This window comes from Zeus faber (assembly GCF_960531495.2).
Source record: "Zeus faber genome assembly, chromosome: 15".
NCBI classification, from domain to species: Eukaryota; Metazoa; Chordata; class Actinopteri; order Zeiformes; family Zeidae; genus Zeus; species Zeus faber.
Window position 1 is genome coordinate 26,473,377 of NC_137194.1, and position 23,966 is coordinate 26,497,342.

The 23,966-nt window shown below is 42.4% G+C and overlaps 1 protein-coding gene across 1 annotated transcript in view; it reads right to left on the reverse strand.

Moving 5' to 3' along the window:
- Positions 1-8,084, reverse strand: part of gpr153 (G protein-coupled receptor 153) — a gene marked incomplete at both ends in the record, with an annotated part of 25,494 nt that extends 17,410 nt beyond the window's left edge. The window contains one exon of the mRNA XM_080015336.1: positions 7,711-8,084. Coding sequence (XP_079871462.1) covers positions 7,711-8,084 — 374 coding nt within the window. The remainder of the gene's footprint in view (positions 1-7,710) is intronic.
- Positions 8,085-23,966: the final 15,882 nt, after the last annotated feature.

Here is a 23,966-nt window from a genome sequence, read left to right on the forward strand (position 1 = left end):
CTAACAGTCTAATTCTAAACTGTTTGGTGAAAGCAATGGATGGGAGCAGTACACGGTATTGGATGAAACTTGACATTTCTGTAATAGAAAAGTGTCAAAGGTTCATCCCCAAACTGACGCTAAGGTGATTCAGTTTCCAGCTGAGACAGACTTCCAGACCAAATGGTGGCTATAAGATTGATTATGATGACTGATTATAATTAATGAAGATGATGATTATGATCTATAAAGTCCAAAAATGTTCCATAGAGAGTCATTGGGACAAATTCATGTATTATAAAGCATAGTAAAGGCTTCTACTTGGAATAGTGTCAAACCTCATTAACAACAAATTAACAACCAATCATGAACATATTAAACCGTTAAACCATTACAAAGACCGTTCCAATTGATAAACGATGAAATACAAGGACCCCAGTGCACGCTGTCATGCCTGACTGCAATAGCATATTTGTTTTATCGAAGCACCTGGCTAATTGTGCCATGGGTAGGGAGATAGGTTTGTGATTCTCTGCTCCTCCCGGGTCTATTTGCACACCACCAATTGGCCCGCATGGCTTACGTGGTGTCGAAAGTCTGGAATGAGTTGGTTTATGAGCATTTGGAATTTATGACCTACATGCCTGGAACGCACGCAAATTTAAAAATGTATCATGAGTCAAGTTTCTTCTTTTCTCAAGAACAAATGTAAAGAGGATTTCAGGAAAGGTTTTGTGAATTACGCCAATCGGCACCGACGCTGCTTGTGTTCATGACTTGAAACTCATGGATGGGGAACATTTATATAGGATGGGAGGTTTGTGTGAATTAAATGTTTCAGCCCTTTTAAATGAGCGATCTCAACCAGAAGACTGTTCCAATATAAACAGTATTTTTTTTTTTTGTAATGACCAATTAAACATGAGAAGTGTGTGTCTAGAAAAACAAAGACATGTGAATTTGACTGTTGAATGTTTTCAGAATTAATTGCAAAGTTAAAAAAAAGTCCAAAGACAGAAAATAGTCACTAATAGGAACTCCACTTAGGCAATTAGAGATAGGAAATTAGGCGCTTAAGTACTTTTTAAAATGCAGCACTTGGCTTGGGATAAAATCGGTTGGGGAAAAAAAAGCCAAAGACCACCGAGAAATCAATAGGAATATCTGTTGGAACTGTCCCAAAAATTTCATTATTCAAATAAACTGCGACTAAAAGGAGCGGGAGATCGATGACTCGCTGAAGGCAAAAGATTGCTTTTCATGTCACTGGGTCTGGTCGGTTTGTTATCGAGGTCTATTTCAGAGCAAAGAATTTCTATTTCCTCTCACCTCCAAGTAATTGTTACAGCCAAGCCATTTGCTCAAGTGTTTGTGCCTCGTGGCTGTGTGGCACTTGATAGGTTCCCAACAGCGGTTATACAGTGGGTCTAAAAATACACCATGTAGCAAGTGGGGGTCTCATTCTCAAGATGTCAAGATTTCACCAGAAGATTACAATAGCTTGCCGCAACATTTGCACCTTAAGTGGTGTTGAAGCCTCAAGGCGTCATCAATGGCAACAGAGGGAGCACAGGGGGATTCATTCCCCTCAGCTTGAAGGATGGATGCAATCTACTCAATGGCCAGTTGCTACTTTACATACACTTGATAGCAACTGTCAATATTTTAAAATGGTGCTCAATATTAACAGTGCTTGAAGTGATTGCAATTTGTCTTGTGTCATATTGTGTGACAGGGCTGTAGTACTTCAGTCTGGACGGCTCCATGTTCAAGTCCATGTTCTAAAGGACTCGGCCTTGGACAGCGCAGATAATATATCATTTTGACGCTAGAATCCAAAACTATGTTTTTATAATAATAGATTTAAATTTAAATTGAACTCAAAGGGAAGATGATTGATGATTGCATATAATGCCTGGTCAACACTTCAAAGATTTTTCAAATCTTAACAGATGTTGAAAATGTGAGAGAGCCCACACATATTGACATATCATGATACATTTTACAGTTTTGTTTCTACTGTATAGTGCATGGAGAGCAACAATTTGACCAAACAGCACCACACACTAATACCCCTTTCCCACTGCACCAAAAACCAGTAACACCCGCTAACATCTGGCATTTATTATTAGTGGGAGAGGCTACACCTGAGTTTCAGTCCCGGGACAATTGACAGTGCAATAGTCATAGGTTTTTATCAGCTCCAGCTCAGATCGGCTGTGATGGTAACACGACACCCGGGTAGAGAAGCAAATCTTTGCCTCTTTACCAGCATGATGTGTCGTGCGCAAGTTCTGGACGTTGCCGCATCAATAGACAGGAACATCCGTGTATCATTCAATCATTTCATATCCGATTTAGAATCCAAATTCAACCTCAGAAGTTATTTAGTTTTTTTCCGCATGCCCGCAAATGTTTTGAGTGTGAAGACTGCTCCGTGGGGACCGCTCCGTGGGGACCGCTCCGTGGGGACCGCTCTGCGGGGACCGCTCTGCGGGGAACACAGCCGCCACACCCCCACACTCCCTGCCGGGCTCCGAGCCACTCCAGCACCGCCCCAAGCCAGTCTCCTAATAGAAGGAGCGTCTCCGCTCCCTGCTGCCGAAGGACCGGTATGCGCACCACGCATGGATACTCCATGCTGCTTCTACTGTTTTTCCCCCCAATCACACTGATACCATGACACGCCCCTTTTCCTGCCGTGTAGCCGCGTAGCCACACGAGACTTGACACACAAGGTGTCAAATCTCAAAACTGGAATTCTTGCGCGGTCAAACCTGACTTTGGTGTAAACAAACATGGCGGACGACGGGCTATTTTTTTACAGAAAATCCAAAAGGAAAAAAGAAAAAACAATGGATTGACTTGCAATGACTTGCTCCGTTCCAGTTAGCTTGGCTCCCAATTGGCCCACGTGACAATCCACAGACCCTGCCTCGGGGTTCCCCCTGCCCCACAGGATATTGGATCCTAAATATTAAACAGGTTTAATATATGCGATTTGCAATCGGTGCCACCAAGATGGAATTCTGAGCAGATCAGGGGACGTAAGAAAAAAACACCCCTAAAATACCTCAGACCAAAGGATAATCTGGCACAATAATCTTTAGAACCATCAAAAAATCGTGACTTTGCTCACGATTGTCAGAAGGGGGGAATCGGGCCTCAGCTTCATTATCTTGTAGTGTGTACCCCGCTCTATCTAATATTTTTATTTAGTTGTCCGAGAGAGAGACCTCTTGCGTAGTTTTTCAGTCCTAAAGATGACTGACCAAGAGTGTCATGACATCTAGTCACCACACAACTTGCCTTTTTATTATTCAAGGTTACACTGGCATGTCTTGAGTGTTCGGAACCTAACTGTTTCTGAGGCATGCGTACCGGGGTCCGCAAGTGGAACGACGCTAAACGGTAAAAAGTGTGTCAGAAGTTTTGATATAGACAGCTCTCTGTACAAAGAGATGGAAGTCTTGTCTTGTGAGTCACAGCCGTACTGCCCGGCGGCGGTTTCCAAGATGGCGCCCGGAGGGAATCGACTTCTCTGAAGCGACACTGTCCATATTCCTCGAGTCGATGCGGTACGTATAGTGTGGCCTACATAAAAAAAAAAGAAGGTATGATGTCATGGGACATATGGACAGGATTCTGGGGTCCACTTCCCCTCGAGCAGTTGGGATGACGTGCTCTGTGTTCGGTGTCAGTTGTCCTGGAGCAGTTTTGAAAGAATGCCCACACAGTCTCCCTGAAGAGAACCAACCTCCTCTGCCCTGCATTTACATTCTCTGTGGAAGCTCTTGCGTGATGCAGATATTAATATCCGCACAAAAACAAAATAAATACCCTACAATTCCATTTTGTGATCTAAAAAATGTTAAGCCACACAGACCTCTACAGCAGGAAGAAAACAGTGGCAGCAGCAATAGCCCCTTTGTACATTTTCACCCTGGCTTTGTTGCAAAGAGAAGTAGGTCTTGTTGTCGCTGCAAGTAATAACGTCAGCCTTATCCTGATTTTGCCTGAGGTGCTTGCGAAGGAGAGTTCACGTCATCAAGCTGCTTGAATCTATTACCAGACGGAGAGAAAGCGAGAGCGGTGCAAGAAGAAAAGCTCCAGTGAGATGGCACAGGCGCACAGCCCGATGAGAACAGATGCTGAAGTACAAGGTTGGAATTCATAATTCAGGCATTGGGTTTGCGTTTGCATCAGCAGGAATAAGCAGCCATGCTGGTTTAATGGGGCCAATGTGGAAGCTTTCAGTTGAAAGGGGAATAGCCATTACAGGCCTCATCACCTGAGCTATCTCACTACCCCGGTGACTGAAAGTAAGCCCTGAAAAAAAGGAAACATGACTCTGGGGTTAATAGACGAGCGAAGGGAAATAATATGGTTTGAGAGTTTGACAACAGGCAAAATAGATTGAAAAAAAACAAGTGCTCGTGAACAACTGCATTCTCTCATTTGTTTGGTCATGAGCCAACAGTCACATCTGCACAAAAAATATGGTTGGATGGATAACCGGAGGACAGACGGATAGGTTAAATGTGTTGCCAGGTGAAAATAATTGTTGTAATTAAATGGTATCATATTTTTTTTCAATTTGTATTTTTGCCCTTATTACGATGTACCACCAACTGTTCTAAAAAATGGAAAACATATGACAGTTTTCACATTTCCATAATTTCTACATTTCAGATTGCGAGCAATGAATTGAGTCTGGCGCGGGTTTGCGGCCATCTTAATCAAGTGCCCTTCATCAATAATGCATCATGGAAAAACTTGACCCTGGATCCGGCGCGATCACATCCGATGAGTCACTGAAGGATTATCATTGTCACACGACCCAGCCCACGGAGTTTAACGTGATTATGGGGATAATGTTTGGGTCTGTTCCCGATTGGTATATCTTGGACACCTGGATGTGCTGCAGGGTAACAACAATGTTTGAAAGCCTGATTTGCTTAGTGGCGCTGAGGAATGGTCCTGGAAGGAAGACTTGAAGCTGCGTATCTGCCGTGGGGGCTGATGTGCGAGGCCTGGGGCGATATATCGCTTCACGTTTTTCATTCTTTTACCTTGACTTCAATGCAGTTCCTGAACATTATTGTATTGACACCAATTTTCTTTTTATTTTATAAAGGGAATACTGAATTCAATTCAATTAACTACTTCAGAATAAATAATGAAATTATATAATAATAATAATAATAATAATAATAATAATAACAATAATAATTTATAATAAATAATAATAATAACAACTATAAATTAAGGTAAATTATAATTAATTATAAATACATTTATTATTATTAATAATGTCTAGATTTTGAGAATAGATCTCTTTTAACAAACTAAAATTACACACATTTACAACATATTTACTCTTACTGTACAAACCCTTCAAGTTAAACATTTCCCTCACTAATCTTGATCCTGAGGTACCCTAGATAGAACTAACTAAAAAATGTGCTTTAACAGTTAGGGAAAAAAAATTGGAATAGCACTCTTTTCAGTATGTATACTTAATGTGGCGGAGCTGATATTTGCTGTGGTTTTTGCTCTAGAAAAGCATTCAGCTGCGAATGATTGTTCTGTGCTTGATGACCAGAAAATGGAGTGGAGATCTGCATAGCCACAAATAACGGGTCAAGACAGCGAAAGTAAGAGTTTTCAGCTTTGCTGAGAGGAGAGATGTTCTAAAATGCCGGCCTATATTTCTTGGACAAAGTATTGTTTCAGTTCTCCTTCTTTGGCGTTGCAATATGTTATTTGCCAATAGTACTGTTTAATGTCACTTTACTTCTAACTATGAACAGAAAAGATAAAAACCAATGAGTCTTATGGTAATCGTGGAAAAGCACCATGAGACAGAAGGTGCAACTAGTCACATAAGAAGAACATGAATGTGGTTCAAAATATATGAGTTTGTGTGACCAGCACACTACTGGAAGGGGTTAACAAAACTGAAATGGTGATGAACCATGTTTGTTCTCTGGTGATTGTTCTCACGTTGTCCTTCAAAGAGAATTCACTTTCATTCGTGGGGAGCCAAGCTGTGCTCAATGCAGAGGCCAGAGCTGGCAGACGCCACAGCATTGTGCATGGTATCGCCTTAATGATAACAAATGTCTATATCAGTAACAAAGACAGATTGTCCCAGATACACATTCTCAGCTGTCCTGCACCCCAGGTGATGAACCATTGTTCTAATAAACTTCCCCTTTAAAAAAGAACAACAACTCTGACGTGAGGTTTATGGTATGCCGCACATGCCAGCATGCAGTGGTGTAAGAAACAATGTAAAAATACTTTTACTAAGTATTTTTTTGGGGTACCTGTACTTTACTTGAGCTATTATATTCCTGTCTAATTTTACTTTTGACGTTTTCACACCAAAATTAGCGGGTTGACCCGGGTTTTTTAAACCCGCTAGAAATAGGTGATTGACACCTTCCCGTTGCCAGGAGAAATGCAGTTTTTTTGCTGGTGCGTCACGTTCGACGTCACAAAATACGTGGTAAAAGGGGCGTGCCATGGTTCCAATGTGATTGGGAGTACAGTAGAGGAGACAGAAACTTTAACAAACAACCACATAAAACTGTAAACCTTGAAAAGAAAATGTTGAGCCGTTCAAAAAATCGGATCGTTCATGAACGACCAAACACTCCCCGCTGCCGGTGCGCACCTGCATACGGATACTCCATGCTGCCGGTCCTTTGGCGGCAGGGAGTGGGGACCGACGGGGAGTGTGGGGATTCTCTGCTGTGCTCTCCGTGGTGCGATCCCCACGCTCACAACATTTCACGTTCCCCATGCGGAAAAAAGTCAAAAACTTCTGATTTTGGATTCTAAATGGGATATAAAATGATCGAATGATACACGGATATTCTTGTCTATTTATGCGCCAACGTCCGGAACTTTAACATGCATCGCATCCCGTCGGTAAAGGTGCCAAAATGAGCCGGTCAACCCGGGTGTCCTGTTCACATCAGAGCTGATTGGAGGTGGAGCCGATTAAAATCTGGGTCTATTGCCAGGTCAGTTGACCCGGGACTGAGAACCAGGTTTTTCCTTTCCCATTGTTGGCAAATTCTGATTTTTAGCGGGTGTTACCGGGTCTTTGGTGAAATGGGAAATGGGTATTAGTTACATTAAGCCCCAAAAAAGTTAACTTTTATTCCCAGACATTTCCCCTGTAGTTACTCACTACAAAATAAAATCAGAGGAAAATTTGCAGCCAAAGATGTAAGTGAAGCCCGTTATCACCAGGTTCATGTTGAAAGGGTCATATCCAGCAGCAAGCTGAGTGTAAACAAACACTCTCCAGCCCATGGTCAGAGTTGACGGTTCTGTAGGACTGGGATACTAACTGTTGTAGAAGGTTGTTTTTTTTTGGCCGCAAGGTTGGGGAGTTGGCTCGGTTTGTCACCTGCACCTGCCACGACTGATGGAGACCAACACCCATGACCCTATTTACAACAAATGTTTTCTTATGTCAGAGTGAAAGATGCGTCTTACTGAATGACGTTCCTAATTACTGAAAAATACGGAAATATTGACAACCAGAATAAAATCAGAGCAAAGAAAACAAAAACTAAGCTAGCTTTTGAGACTGAAGTACCTTTAATATCAACTTTAGCTGTACTCTAGTGTGGCTTTCCAGTACTTTTCCCACCACTGCCAGCAGGCTTCTATTGCTGACGCCTGATACGCGAGACGTTAACAGGATCTTACCTGTAGTTGACAGGCCAGCGCACCATCCACATGCGGTGGTAGGAGAGCGAGGTGACGGAGAAGCAGGTGACCAGCGTGAGCGTGTAGAAGGTGGAGACAAACACCTTGCACAGGCCCTCGTTCCACTCGTAACTGGAGTGCTGGCGGCGCAGCGTGATGACACAGTACATGGTGATGGGGATGGCCATGTTGAGGATGTGCGTGCCCGCCAGCGTGCAGATGAGAAACTCCAGCGGCTTCCACTTCTTCTGCTTGGCGCTGACGCTCAAGATGCCCCAGGTGTTGGCCAGGATGGAGATGCCCGAGCAAACCAGCCAAGCCAGCGTGTTGGCGGTGATGACCTCATCCTTCATGGTGGTGACCTCATCCACCATGTTGGGCGCGCGGGGCGGGGCCTAGCCCAGGGGGGCAGGTGGAGCCGTCGGTGAGAGTCGGTGTGCGCAGGGCGAAGGAGACAGTGGCGGAGACAGCGGTGGCGTCGGTGGGCAGGAGAGGGTGCAGGGCGTCGGTCAAGGCAGGCATCCTATCCGGGTAGACGGGCACTCTCCATGGGCTCGGAACAGCGGGCAAAGGGCAGGGCGGGGCAGTGGAACGGTAGACCCAGGCCACGGCGCTTGAAAAGCCTTGGGAAGTTTGAGAAGAGAGAACAGGTGGATGGGAAGGAAGGGAAGAGTGAAGGTTAGGAGAAGAAGGAAGGCCTTTCATCGGAAAGTTTTTTTTGACTTAATGCCTCATAAATGCACTATAGAAACACTCATTCCAAGATTTAATATTATGTTAACCTTAAAAGTTTAGTGGCCACTGCTCAAATTGAAAGCCTTTTATATAATCAATCAGAAACAATCACTTTTCTCAGACCAACTCAACAAGAGAAATGATTGAAATATGGAAACCCTATATAATTTGTTATTATTCCATAGCATTATTGAATATGGCATTTGAAAGTTTTTTTCCGTGAATTCACATAGAACAATGTCCAAACTTGTCGGTGCCAGCTGTGCACTAGCTGTGATAAGTGCACTAAGGTGGTGGTTGATGAAATCAAGGGTATATGTCGAATAAGAGAGTGGATATACAGAACAATGAGCAGCCTACATTTTTGCAATCCTTTTTTATGGTTTTCTTTTACTGAACAATTCTGCAGAATAGTAATTTCATGAAGACTGATACAGTCACTAGAACGAGTGCAAATAAAAAAGTATGCCTCCTATTTGACTTGTATAACTTTAACAGTTATACACTGTAAAAAAAACAACTATATTATTTAACCTTTGTTTTACTAGGTTAGTCTCATTGAGATTCAAAATGCATTTTACAAGAGAGACCTGGCCAAGAAAGCTACAGACAATGTAACTTAGTAAATAGGAATCGGATCAACTTTGTACCAATTTGTAACACCTATATTTTTGAAGTATTTCTCTACTTAAAATTGAGAAAAAAATTGTGTTTGTCTCCGAATCAATTATCATTAAAATAAGCTTGATATCAAGACGTACATAAAATAGAAAGAATCCCTCTAAAGTATGGTCAATTTGAAACCAACAACTTATTTAAAGTTTGAAAGTTTTGTGGCTTAGATGTCTAAAAATGTCAGGCGGTGCCGCCATGTTTTAGACAGTGAAATGGCCTACAATGTTGTAATGGGTGTGACATTTTTTTCCAAATTAACAAATTAAGTCCTTCAACTTAATATGTGAATAAACAAGAAACATATTTCTTACAAAATAAAAAAATATACAGTATGAATGCATAAACCTTAGTTGTCATTTACCAGTGTAAATTTAATATTGAGATAACCCAAAAAATACAGATGTCAAAAATTGAACCAAATTTTTTTTAAGATAATCCAATGACTCTCAAAACTCTTTTATAATTTTTTTTTATTACACCAGCACGTGGCATCACGCACGAGACCATACCAGCGGTTTAAATTAATGAGAGCCGGCTGAAGAGCGAGAGTCTCTTCTCACGAGAGACTGGCTTCAGTTCTTTGCGGCGTGGAATGTAAAACGCAGCATGTTGTCATATCTACTTCCTGTCCTCCATGACCCCTGAGGAGGGGCAGTGGGAACGACAAGACTCCCACCATCCCCATCCTCTTCCTCTCATCCTCATCCCACATTCATGGCTCTTCATCACCACCCCCACCCCCACCCCCAGGACCCAGTAACATCTGTAACATCTGCCATCTGTAGAGCTGTCACAATGATTACATAACTGCCAGTTATATCAGCTGACTGCCATCATTTGGTGAAAATTGTTAGATTCAACAATCATGTTTCCGTCCAAATTTAACGGAAATTTTGAGTCAGTGTTGGAAATGCAACAAATAATCAACTGACTTATCCCAATTGTTGTGTTCCAGTGTTCAATGTCAATGGAAGGTTCTTCTGCATTAGGTAGACATGCATTGTTGAATATAAAATTGACAAAAAAGACACAAAGATCGCAATTATTTACAAGTCAATTTATCGTCAACTGATGTTTCATGATTCATGATTGTGACTGCCGTGCATCTGTCAGGGATTCCACTACAGGGCAGCCGTGCCGTGGAACACAGGGTGACGGCAGACTTGTGTGACCTCGCTGCGCTGAAACAAACTGTTCAGCAGCAGCAGCATGTGAGGGAGACTTGTGCTCCATGTTCCATTGGGTTTATTAGCTTAAGGGTTTTGGGATTGCGTAATGCAATAAATTCAAGCAGAGTGAGATATGTATTTTTTTTTCTGTTTGTTAAATAGAATGATTCATTGCATTTATACAAGAACAGCCGGGTCATCGGTCTAATTTTTTGCATTAATATATCTGTGCTGATGCCTATGCCTTCAGTGAGTGTTTAGTGCTTCACTCCCTTAATCCACAAAATTAGTCTTACGTCTGTGCATGTGCTGTGGGGCTGGTAATATCAGGCCTCAGTGCCCTCGGCTGCAATATTTGAAGAAACATTTTTAAATTATTTTTACATTTACAAATACTAAGAGATCAGCCTCTACCAATTTAAAATAATAGATAGATAGATAGATAGATAGATAGATAGATACTGTAGATGGATATATACATACAGTAAATACATAGAGCGATACAAAGATAGATAGATTATGGCTTGTCTCACATTAAATATTGTCTCACATTTCAGAAATGGGAACATGTACACAAGCAGTAATAGTATTGTTGGATATACAGAAACAGACTGTAGATAAAGATAGATACAACTCCTCCATGTGTTTATACGGTTCAGAGTGAGCTGCAACGCTTCAGTGTCGCTGCGGTCAGAGAAAGTAGTCCGCGAGTTCCTCAGTGGCGCAGGAGCTCCAGCTCGCCGCCCACCCAGGGCCTCTCCTGCCGAGCGCCGTACTGGCCACAATGCAGCCGTTATTATGCTTTGAAAGGCATCGTCTCATCTCATCTCACCTCTATCTCTCGCCCACATATTCCATGCGGAACCGTAATACTACACACAGCACCAGAATCACTCCAGGGGGTTCCGCAGGGAAACATGCCAGTGTTACAGGTACACGCACACAAAGCATAAAGCAGGGCTCAGTGATAATTCTCTAATTCTGGGTATACAGGGCTGCTTTGGACATTGCAACAGCTCAGTGGGGAACATAAAGTACAGAGTGAGAGTATTTATACTCGGGCCCGACTGATAATTTCGGCCGTCATTGGATCCTGAAGAACTATCGGTATCTTTAAGTGCCAATAAAGGTTATATCCTACCAATAGTTATACCACGCATAAACAGATTTAGAAGCCACTGGTAGAAATAAGTAAAGGTCCAAATGTTCGTATAACTTTACATTGCTTAACTTAATCTTGAATTAAGTCAATATTAGTCTCTGGACATATCATTTTAGAGAAGATGAAATGTAACCCTGAAGAGTATTAAATAACCATTAGCTGAGACTGTGGTGATACGCCTACTATATTTATTCCTGTTGGGGTTTTATCTGTAAATTTTACTTACTCCCTCTCGAGTCATTTTAAAACATATTCAGTGTTTGTGTCCTCACTCATGCAGCTCATGAGCAACAGCTCTGAATCGTGTTTTATTTTAGTCCCAAAAGTTTCTGAAGTTTATGAAATGTCTCTGAGGACTTTAAAATGCAGTTGTTGAGAACTTCCAACAATGAGTGATTTCCGTCCACAGAGACACTGTGACGGTAGAAGTCCACTGGATGCGTTCATGGAGTAATGGAAACAACAATGATTTAAATTATTTTCAATCAACAGTTTGATAATAACTTATAAAAGTCTGAAATACCAACAATGATTTTCTTAGTTATTGTGTGAAAAATATAAAACAACCTTTGTAATTTATGCTTATTACTTTTACAATTACATTAAAATATGTTTGTCTTGTTAAGACTGTCTCTTCTGCCCTCACCACGTGCAGACGTAAGTGAGCTAAACACTTTCCCAATAAGTATCCGGAGACAGGAGCTCACTTTTGGTATCTTTTAACAGATGCGGTGTGGAACAGTACAGAAATATGCAGATTAATGATCAGCCTGTATGCAGATGTAAATAACCTGCTAATACATTGTCATAGCTCTTACACTCTATGCATACACAAATAATATGAATGAACCCATGGATTGTGCTTTTTCGAAAGAGCAATGACGAGGCTGATGGAAAAAGATGTTAGCCCGAGTCTGAGACGCGATCAGCTTGACCGCGTGTGTTTCTGTCTGGCTATCTTGTATGCCCGTGTCCGAATGTTATACTACCATCACAATACTATGATGTCACAGCACAGACTGGGGGGGCGGGACACTCCCTGCCTGGGGGCGGGACACTCCCTGCCTGGGAGCGGAACACTCCCCGCCTGGCATCTGTAAGACGTCAAACCACCAGGATCCTTGACCTTGGGGAGTTGTGCTTCACAGTCCTTTGCCTTAGAGTCACTGGGCAGAAGAAGGACAACGTCCAAGACAGGCCTAATGAACAGCTTCGCTGCACCGTCCTTGCTTATCTTTACCTCGATCTCCCTCACCTTTACTTCCAATCATCTGCTCCCAGCTGCCGCCCATGTGTGAAGAAAGTGGGGATTGAACTGCCATGTGCATCCGCACTCTGTCAGGTAGTTCCCAAGTCTATCTGGAGCTCCTTGCCTGCGCCCACAAAGCTGGTCTTGCAGTCTGACCTGAACTGGTTCACAGGGCCTCTTATGGCGAATAAGTGTCTGAGGGCATTAATGAAACTGGAGGAGTCCATTAACTCCAGCACTTCCATGTGCACCGCACGTGAGCTAATGCATGTGAAGATGACTGCCCACCACTTGCTGTTTGCTTGTCCTCCTCGGGTTTCAGACCCTCCAGGGTCGAATACCCTGGGTCAAGGGTAGAGCCGCTCTTTGAATAGAGGCTTGCTGCAGAAGTCCCAGGTGAAGGAGGGAGTGAGAGCCAGGCCACTGCTCTTGAGAGAGATTTCCAGCTGTAGAAACTCTAGAACCGTGCACTGCTAAGCTCGGCCTGAAAGGCTGGTGACACGGACAGTAACCTCTGGGTGGAGCTCCCCATCGGTTCCGGGCTTAATAAGGTCAAAGTCTTCGTCGGGTGGTCAAGCCACCTTGAGGTGTGCTAAGGCACTAATTTCCTTGGTGGAGGCTCCGCAGAAGACACGCTTTCCCCTTTCCTCCGAGCTCTAGAGATGGGATGAATGGCGTCCTATTGGTCACCAGCGGTAGTAAGTTCTCTCAGGCTGGCGCCACCTTGAATGCTGACAGGTGCAGCAAACTCTAGAGGCCTGATAGGCACTGGTTCGTTATGTCCACTGCGAACGATCTCCTTCACAAAGCCCACAAAAATTGACATAAAGTGGTGTAGGGCCTGGTCCCTGTTGTTGGAAGGACACTGATGCTGAACCTTGCGGAATAGCGCCCAACTGTTAGCGTAGAACCCACTGTCCATAATGTCAAGAATGCGTCATCCTCGTCTGAGGGTGCGAGTTTGTCGTCGTCGACTGAGTGGTTGAAGATATGTTCTGATTCTTTGGGGGGGGGGGGGGGGTTGAATCGGCACTGCCAGCGTTGGTCCCCGAAATGAGTGTTGACATACTCCTTAGTGCGCTGCATCGCTCCCTGTTCCGGTGTGAGGAGGCGTCAGAGTGCCTGGATGATGAAGAAGATGAGGCCCTCACCTCCCTTTCCTCTTTAAGGGCTCCGAGAGCTTCTGCTTTTGCTATCGCAGCCTCTGATTCTGCTTCCTTCTTAAGGGCCCTTAGGGTGGCCAGGCTGTCTCCTTTGGCCCGGGAGTCCGGTGGAGCCTTGGAGTTTCGAGGGGCCTGGGAGCTCAAAGGGGCTTTGCAGTTCCGAGGGGCCTGGGAGTTCCGTCATCCTTGCTCTCAGCAGTGACTCAGTGGTTTCCAGGCCAGAAGATGCCTTGAGGTGAAGTAAATCTTTTACTCTTCTGCCCAAACCACAAGTAGATGTACGTAGCTATGCAGCGAGCTAAACACTGTCCCAATAAGTAACCGGAGACAAGAGCTCACTTTTGGTATCTTAAATAGAAGCGGTGTAAAACTGTGGAACAGTGCAGAAATATTTCGATTAACGATCTATGCAGATATAAATAACCTGCTAATACAGAACATTGTCATAGCTCCTACACCATATGCATACAGGAATAACATGAATGAACTCACAGATTGTGCTTTCTCAAGGGCAATGACGAGGCTGATGGAAAGAGATGTTAGTCCGAGTCTGAGACGTGATCAGATTGACTGTGTGTGTTTCTGTCTGACTATCTTGGGGGGGGCGGGACACTCCCCGCCTGGGAGCGGAACACTGTCTCACAATATGTCCTATGATCTGTACATACACCTTAAGTTAAACAAGGTCTTGCAATTATCCAGTTAAAAGGTATAAAAATGTTTTATAGTGATCTGCTATTAATAACTTTTAATAGTGTAAAGATGTGTGTGTATGACTTTGGGGGGAGGGGAGAGACAGGCGTTCAAGTTCATTGGTGGGTTTTTATAATGTGCATAAGTTCATCTGATTGGAGGGGAGGTGTCCAGGATGGTGGGTAATTGGCCCAGGTGTCTAGGGGGCGGGTTCCCGGGGGAGTGTGGAAGGAGAGGAGAGAGGGAAGTGAGGCGAGTGCCTGGTACAAGTGGAAGCGAGAGAAAGAGTGTCTGAAGAGAAGTTCGTAATACATCCCAGGGGGTTTTTTTCCGACTGGACATCTCAACCACGGGGTAGTTGTAGCCTCGCGGCAGGAAATAAAACCAGCTTCGCAGAGGTTTCATCTGCGTCTCCTTCATTGTGTCTGTCTGGTCGACACGGCCAAGCGTCACAATATAATTGAAATATGAGCTACAACTGTAATTGTTGACATTGGTCAGTGGGATGTGTTTTGCATTACTTCTATGTTTGTTCTTTGTATTAAAAACGGGGTCGAGGTCTCTGGTACAATGTAGACTCAAATAAAGACATTTAAATAGATTGCCCTCTTTAAGAAAACATTTCTATGTAGTTTTAACTTGTGTTTACATGGAAAAGGGTCACATAGCCAGTTCAAAAAGTTTCTACCAAAAGCTGAAAAAAAAATGTAAAAAATATCAGCATATAATATCGGTTATTGGTTACCAGTACCCACACCAGTGTCAGTACCATTTTGCTGGAGTTTCGAAAGAAAGTCTGTCACTTTAATTTATGCATTTGATTTGTTGTGGCAGAAGAACCCAGTCACCTACTTCCTGGTCCATCAATTTACCCCACAGACACATGAGTCGCGTTCACATTTACCAGTCTAAATCTGTAGTAGACTGTAATATTTTTGACCTTGTACAGTGAGAAACTTTCTAAAGGACCATACTCGGTTCAAATCTAGCTTTTGTCCATTTCAGTCAGCATTACCATGACCATTTCCTGACGATGGCTCAGATTTAGATTTTTTTTTTTAATATTGTCTATTTTCAGGTTAAAGTAATCATGCTCCCTCCTTTGCAAATGGAATGAATCAACAAAATACATCAAAATAGAGTAAATTTGACAAAAATATGTATCACCGTAGTTGTAAGCCGGAGCGGGAGATAATTTTAAGGAATGTTTCTTACCATATCAAAATCCGAATATAGAGACAATATTACAATTCTAATAATTGTGAGCTATCATCAGGAAAATGGTTAGGGGTGATGTAAAATGTATGTGCTGACTATTAAACAGACTAAACTCAATTTGACACCTGTATGGTCCTTCCCCACAAAGGTCACACCTTGTCGTCAGGAATTCAGATAAGAAAACTGTGAATCTCACTTTGACAATATCTTAAATTCATGATACGATATCACTGACAGATGTTGAAACATTAAATTGATTTACAACGCAGCCCTGTAGGTCATGTGTGGGGCAATCCTCCATGATTGATGGCCACACTGGCCAGCAGCCAAACTCGGAGACATGGTCCACATTTAAACAAGAATGATGGAGACTTTAACCAATTCCACTCCATTACTCTAATCCCCTAATATCATTTTAGTCCGTCTCAGTCGGACCTCCGGGCTAAGACCTGTTGATCCAGGTTCAGCACCGCTTTAATTGGTATTATTAAAGCATGCACAGGGTTCAGCCTCCTCTAGAGGTTAGGCAGTTTCTCTCTCTCTCTAGTAGATAACGGTTTTGTGAGTGTGTGTGTGTGTGTGTGTGTGTGTGTGTGTGTGTGTCAGGGGCCATGGAGTACGTCCAATTCCGGGTCCAACCATGTCAGTGGAGCAGGTGCTGTTCACAGCAGGAGAGCAGGTCAGCCATGGGAATCTGTTGTTCGAGTGTGGAGACATCAGGCATATAAAAACTGCCTGTCCGCACAGGGAGTGGAATGCAGCAGACCTCGGAGGGTCTGCCTCAGCTAGGGCGGAGGAGCCAGTGCACCCAGACGCCCTCTGCTCCTTCTCCAGACAGAAATTAAGTGTTCAGAATTAAGTCGGTATTCAGAAATTAAAGCCAAAATACATTATGACAATATAGCGGGAATACATCCTCCGCTCTCTATTTTTCCCTCAGCCTCTCTCTCTCTCTTACTTTCTCTCTCTTCTCCCCCTTATTCTCTCTCACCCTGTCTATCTCTGTCTCCCCCTCTCGCTATCTCTCTCCCCACTCTCTGTCTCACCCCTCTCCCACCTCTCTCCCTATCTCTCTCTCCCCCTCTCCATCTCTCGCTCACCCCTCTCTCATATAGGATGTGATGTGTTCCCGCTGTATTCTCACATTGTATTTTGACTTTAATCTTGGAAATTCTGATTTTATTCTGAAAATTTAATAATTAATTTTTGCATGGCCCTCGTAATCTTCTGTAAGAGTCAATATAAAATAGAATTGTAAAACAGAAAGGTGTGTCAGTGTTTTCCTGCGTGTGCTCTCCTTCCTCACCGTGCAACCTGGTGTTATCCCGTCAATTTTATTGTGTCAATCACGTTCTTGCTAAACACAAGAAATTTTTCGAGGATGGCGAAGTTGCTAAAGAAGCGTTTGTTGAGGCTGCAGATGCAATCTTCAGTGACTCTATGAATAAAGCGGATATCATGGCTTCGATTAAGGACTAGGTACATGGTACATGGTATGTTATCAAACCATTCGGTACGCCCCCTAGGGTTCAATACACACACGTGAGCCATGGCATTACGTTATCGTGGTAGAAGTCCACCAGACACGTTGGTTCAGCATACAGGCAAGGCATCCCGTAAGTGCACCCTTCCTATTGAATTCACTGTTGAAGTTCCAGCAGCCACGTCAGTCTGCACAGCATTTCCCTGTTTTTGCATTTTTTCTGCTGTTTTTGTAACTGCACATGGCTACGCAGCCTTTTCAATAGATACACAAGATAAGACTTTGGAGAAATGTTTTTGTAATGAGTGCAATCAATGTAGGTGTCCAGTCGGAAAATAACCCCCTGGGATGGCCGTGTCCCTCTTTATCACAAATTTCTCTTCAGACGCTCGTCTCACTTCGATCTCTCCTCTCTTTCCACACTCTCTGCCAGGGGCCCGCCCCCGAGACACCTGGGCCAATTACCCACTATCCTGGATACCTCCCCTCCAATCAGATTAACTTATTAGAACTGACCAAAAGCTTGAACCCCCCACTACCACTACAGTCATACACACACAGCGTTTCACTAGTTATTTATGACAGACTACTCTAAAAACCTTTAAAAAAAATGTTTACACCGCTATTTATCTTCTGTTTCTTAATTATAAAGATACTGAAACTGTACCGTTACCATGGCCCCAAAACCGTGACACATACCGAACCATGGGCCCACTGTACCGTCGAGGTGACTAATCCCGGAATACCGTTACACGCCAATGCGAGGGAATAGAAGAGGATGTCGAGGAGCAACTGAACTTTCCTGGCCTTCCTTAATTATCTTGTATAATTAACTAGTTAGCATTGTGTGGAAAGATTTTAAACATGAAAGAAGTAATGGACGTTGCGATGAAGATTGTGTGTTCCATTCAGGCCAGGAGTCTAGAAAGAAGGTTATTCCGTGCTCACTTAGAGGAGACCGGCTCAGAACACACAGAGCTGCTGCTGCACACAGGTGTTCAATGGCTAAGTAGAGGTAAATATTTGGCGAGCTGTTGCCTGAAATCCAAGATTTTCAAGCTTTCAAAACATGTAGAATATGCACAGCCAGAGGACTACCAGTGACTTTTGGATTTAGTGTTCCTGACAGATCTCACTGACCTGCTCAATGAGTTTAATTTAGAGCTGCAGGGTAAGGGTAAATATGTAATCAACATGATCAGTTCAGGGAACACATTTAAGCAAGCTACAACTGCTGTCAAGTAGGCTGCAACACTGTGACCTGCGGAACTTTCCTCACATGCAGGCAGAACTTCAACGTCAGGGCAAAGACTTGTGCAGATTGACACTGCACGTTATGAGGACCACTCTCTGCTTTCTCTCACAAAGAAAATTGTCAAGTCAAAGTAGAGATCCACAATGCTGGATGACCACCTTGGGTCCCGGCCTAAGGCTTGCAACTAGCTCCTACTGACCTGACCACGAGAAACGAAATGCCTCCTCCCAGTGCCAGCGGTCCCACTAAGGTAGAGAAATATATTTCTTTCCACTTTTTCAACTTAGGGAACTAACTTTTATTATAACTGGATCACTTTTCTGTTGCTTGTGTGCATATAAAATACGTAGGTAGGTTATCAGTAATGGCTATGGATCTCTATTTAGACTGGTAGATCTCAACAGACTGGCTACTTTAAAAGTGGATCTTGGTTGGAAAAAGGTTAGGCACCCTGATTAAGATAAGAAGTACTCTTAGTAGCAGGTGTTCTGATCAGGGTTTTTGGGGTTGATCACTGATCACCGATCGCTGGAAGCAGTATCGGCCGATATTACACTGGGTGTTTTTGAAGCCTTCTATTTATCGTGTAACTATTCTTAACAACATTGTACATTAAGTATTAAAAGCAACGGGGAAACGTGCCTGATGCGGCATGGGACACACGTTTTTTTGTTTCGTTCATTCCGTTACGCAGTGATCAAGATAGTCCCTTAACTCAGTTGTGTTTGAAAAATTGTTTCATAAAAGTAGGAATCAAACGAAAACGTCTAGACTGTCTAGACATTGCAGTGGATCTAGGGTGTGTACGGCGAACCGCTGAGGAGAAAAAAATCCACTCCAATTCTCTCAGTTATGTTCCCGTTATATTTTATTATATGTTTGATAATCAGAATGTTATAAGTATTATAACATTCAATGTTATAATATTGCAACCATCCCACACTTCAGTTCATCCCTTCACTTCATTCATTTATTAAGATCCCCTGGTTATATTTAAATTCAATGAAGGAAGTCCATTCTCTCAAAAGTAAATGGTTAAATTCTTTATCTGTCAAAAGTGAGGCATTAAACCGCCACCTGGAGGGTTCCGGTTGGTTTCATTTATGAGGTTGAAACTACTCGGCCTGTGATCGGAGATTACAATAGGGTGGATTTCAGGATTAGTGATTTTGGACATTACAGAGTTACTTGTCAAGAAAAAGCGAATTCTAGAGAAGCTTTCTTGGGGTGGTGAATAATATGTGTATTCTCTATTATATGGATTATTTGATCGCCAAACAATCGCCAAGAGCAAGATCACTCAAATATTGTTTTATAGCGTCCGATGAACGCCTGGCTTGTGATTATTTCTGGTTTGTGAACAGTCTAAACTTGGATCAAGTACTGTGTTGAAGTCCCCTTTTAGTATTATAATTGTGTCATAGAATTCCAAGAGTTTTGAAAATATATTGTAAAAGAAATTTGGGTCGTCCTCATTGGGGCCATAAATATTAGCTATGGTTAAGTTGATGTTACCTAAAATTATGTTAATAATTATGTAACGCCCTTCTACGTCTGATATTATGGTTTTATTCTGATATGAGATACTTTTATTGATCAATATAGATACCTCTTTTTTTTGAGTATGATGCAGAAAACATCTGATTAACCCATTTAGCTTTGAGTTTGAGGTGCTCAGATGCAGTGAGGTGGGTTTCTTGCAGTAGACGGAAGCTGGGGTTCATCTTGGTGAGTTGAGTTAGGATTTTGCTACGTTTAGCAGGTGAGCCCAAGCCTCTCACATTCTAACTAACAAACTTAATGGGTGTCATTGATGTTAGTTAGGGGGTGATCGATGTGGATTTGTAGTTTTCCCATGCAGCAGCACAGTGGATCCAAGGCAATAGCTATACTACCGTGCCCATGTTTTCCCATAGATTAGTCTGAGTTTTTCCTCCTTTACATTCCTTTTTACTGTCGTAGGATTGCAGGAAGTTTGTAGGCATACATATCTACACAAACAAATGACGAAAAGACAAAGATAAACATAGAACATTGCTGAGTTAGACATACATATAGTGAGAGACTGAATAGAGCGTGAGAGTGATGAGAGATGTAGGGAGGGAGGATTAGGAAGGTGAGATGATGGGAGTGAGCAATATTTTCAATCCTGACATAGATAGGGTGCTAATTTCTGCATCTCCCATATCAGAATTATCAGAATAACCAGTGTGTGGTGGAGGAGTCTCGGAATAACAGTCCGTCTATATAAAGATTATTAACAACCAGCGATACCTGTTTACCCTTCTGTCGGTTCTCCTTCAGGATGGGGTACAGCACCTTCCGTTGGTCGTTGATGTCCCGGGGGAATTGGTTCATACCCAGCGTGGTTCCTTTCAGCTCCCGTCCTTTGCTTTTAACAAGCTCCTTGTGCTAAAAGTGTTCAAACTTAGCAATTATGGAGTAGGGACGGTTTCCCACACAGTGTCCCAGTCGGTGAACCCGGTGGAAGGTTGATCTGCTTCACGGTATCCGTGTGGAATTTCAGGGAGGTGTGGAGGAAGTCTTTCACCATGTTTTCTGGGGACTCAGTGTTGTTCTCTGGGATCCCATAAAATATGAGGTTGTCCCGCATACTTCTGGATTGGATATCCAGGATAGTCTCTTTCATTTTTTTATTTTCATTTTTTTTAAACCTCCATCTCTGTTGTGAGACGCTTCGGAGAGGTTTTTAAATCCACATTGTCTTTTTGCATCTCGCCGACTGTGCGGTGCAGGAAATCAAGGCTGGCTTTGATCTCGGAAAAGTCTCGGAGAAGTGGTCCAAGCATGTCCAGCTTCTTGTTAATGTCACCCGAAACACTTACCTCTACAGCACTGGGAATTAGATAGTCTGTGTCGGTTGCTGAGTCTGCCTTCTTCCTTTTTGCTGGATTGTTCCGGTCCTGGTCCTCTTCCATCACGTACTCGTTATAATAATAATAATCAATATAATCCTTGAGGTCCTCCACTTTAGTTTTGCAGTGTTTTTTTTTCTTTATATATATATATATATATATATATATATATATTGCAATTCAATGCTTTGTTATTTGTCTGTCTATGTTTGATCTGTACTCACTTCCGTCTTCTCGCAAGATCACAGCATGTTCCCGTCCTCACAGCATGCTCCCCTCCTAAATTTCATTTTTTAACCGGGCTCTGACCAGGCCCATAAATGCAGCAAATGGAATTGCCAGGCTCAGACAGAACATGCACAGGCTCAGATCAGGTCTGGCTGGAGAGCGGGTCAAGGAGGGGCTGTGCACTACACGCAGCTCTACTAAAACTTTAGTTTAAATAGTAAAAAAATAAAGAAAATTAATATGTGGCGGTCAATTGAAATTGATATTGTGGTGGGCCGCCACAAATTAATCAATGTATGGGAAACACTGCCGTGCATTACGGGGAAGAGAAATTGTCTCCCGTTGTGACAACCTGGATTTTAATATCAGCTTTCGCCACCAGTGTACACCCCCAGGAAAAACCCATTTCCTCAATCTCTCCACCAATTATTTCCCGGTTCACGCCACAATTCAACTCTCTTCCGTCTTATATTATTCCGTTTTTTGTGGAGCCTGAGGCGACGAGAGCTGTGTTGTTTTAACTCTGCAGCCACTTCACCGACGGTGCCATTGTGGTGCAATACGGAGCAACACGTTGAGATTGTGCGGTTTATTCATCCACCACCGACGCTCGTCCTCCGATCTGCAATAATCCATATTCTCCGTGATCGATTCATATCCAATCCACTCAGCTGTTTCTGGAAGCCGGTCACTCACCAACAATTCAGCAGTCAAACCTGACTGGATTCTCCTACTGACTGGACTGGACTGGACTGTCTGACTGACTCTGTGAGTGTGAAAAACTATTTATTTTTTCCTGAAATTTTTATTTATTTATTTTATGTTTGGTTTCTCTTGAAATACAGTGCTGAATTAAAACTTGTTTACATCCATGAACTGAACGGAAATGTATTTCCTTTTTTTCTTTGGCCAACAAATAAAGAAAACCAGTAGTGGAATTTTTGAGTTGGATAGTTTTTTGTTGTGGACTCTGGAACTGTGGGATTTTGTGTCTTTTGTGAAAATCTTTAAATATATGAATATTTTGATTTATGCACTAAGATTCTGTGATTGTGTTCTTGTTGCATTAAATAAGACGTTCAATGCATAGGGTGTTAATTTTGATTGTTGTGCATCCTTTGAGAGGTTTAATTTATAATATAGAAAAAGACTCACTGTCCAATATAAAATGTCAGGAGAGGGACCTGGCTGGCACCCCAAACAAAGTCAAACTGTAACAGCATCTTTTGCCTCATCTGATCGGCCTTTATACCGATCACTAATCACACTATTTAGAACGAATATAGACGATCACGATCGGTGGTCGACCGATCGGAGCACCCATAATAATAAGCTTTCCTTTACTTGTCTCTGCTTTGTTTAATTATTAAGTCTATACGTTTTTGAGCAAATTTGTAAATAAATGTGTTTTCAAAAACTCTAAAAAATTCTCTCTCTCCCTTTCTATCAACATTGTCCTGCTAGCGGGCAGGACAAGGACAGGGCAAGGTGCCAGTTAGACTATGTTGGGGCTAATCAAATTCAGTGCTGTGAAATTTAATTGAATGAAGAATAATAGACATAAGCCTCACTTGGGATCCTTTGAGCATAACTTAATTCCCATAATAGGGATATATTAAAACTTCCCTTTTGACAAGTTGTCTTGAATAAAATAAGCAGTGACAAAAACAATGATTCTCATTGCCATAACTGATATCAAAAGTTATCATCATCATCCAAGTTATTGCATAATTGAGATAATGACTGTATTTTTGTTTGATTATGCACATTATTAACGGGGACCTATTATAAAAAACTCATCTTTTCAGTGATTGTGCACATACATGTTGGTCTCTGATGGGCCTACTAACACACACACTGTGAAATAAGACAACTCATCAGTTTTTTGTGAACTGTCTATTTCACAAATAGATTGTGTTTCAACAAGCGATTCAGATTTGTGTGTCAATCCTACATCACATCGGGACACAGAATTAGAACCGCCCACCATCTGAGAGTTACACCACCCAAATCCTGGAGAAATAACATGGAGAATAACAAGCTCCACTGGGAAGAGTAACAAAAATCTTTTAAAAGAGGAATTAATACCAACTGTTTATGAAGAAACTACAAACAACGGAAATGTAAGTATTTACAAAATAATTCTGCTGTGAATTCTTTCGAAAAAAAAATAAAATGTATGTGGTACATAGTCTGTAGGCTGTGGTGCACAATCTGCTGTTCATTTCTCCAACAAAACCAATAAAAGTAGTATGTTTTTATTGAAGATGGATTTATTTATTTTATTTTCCGACATTTACATGAAACAAAAAATCCCTGCGTCCCTGTGCCGTGCCACAAGCTTGGAGAA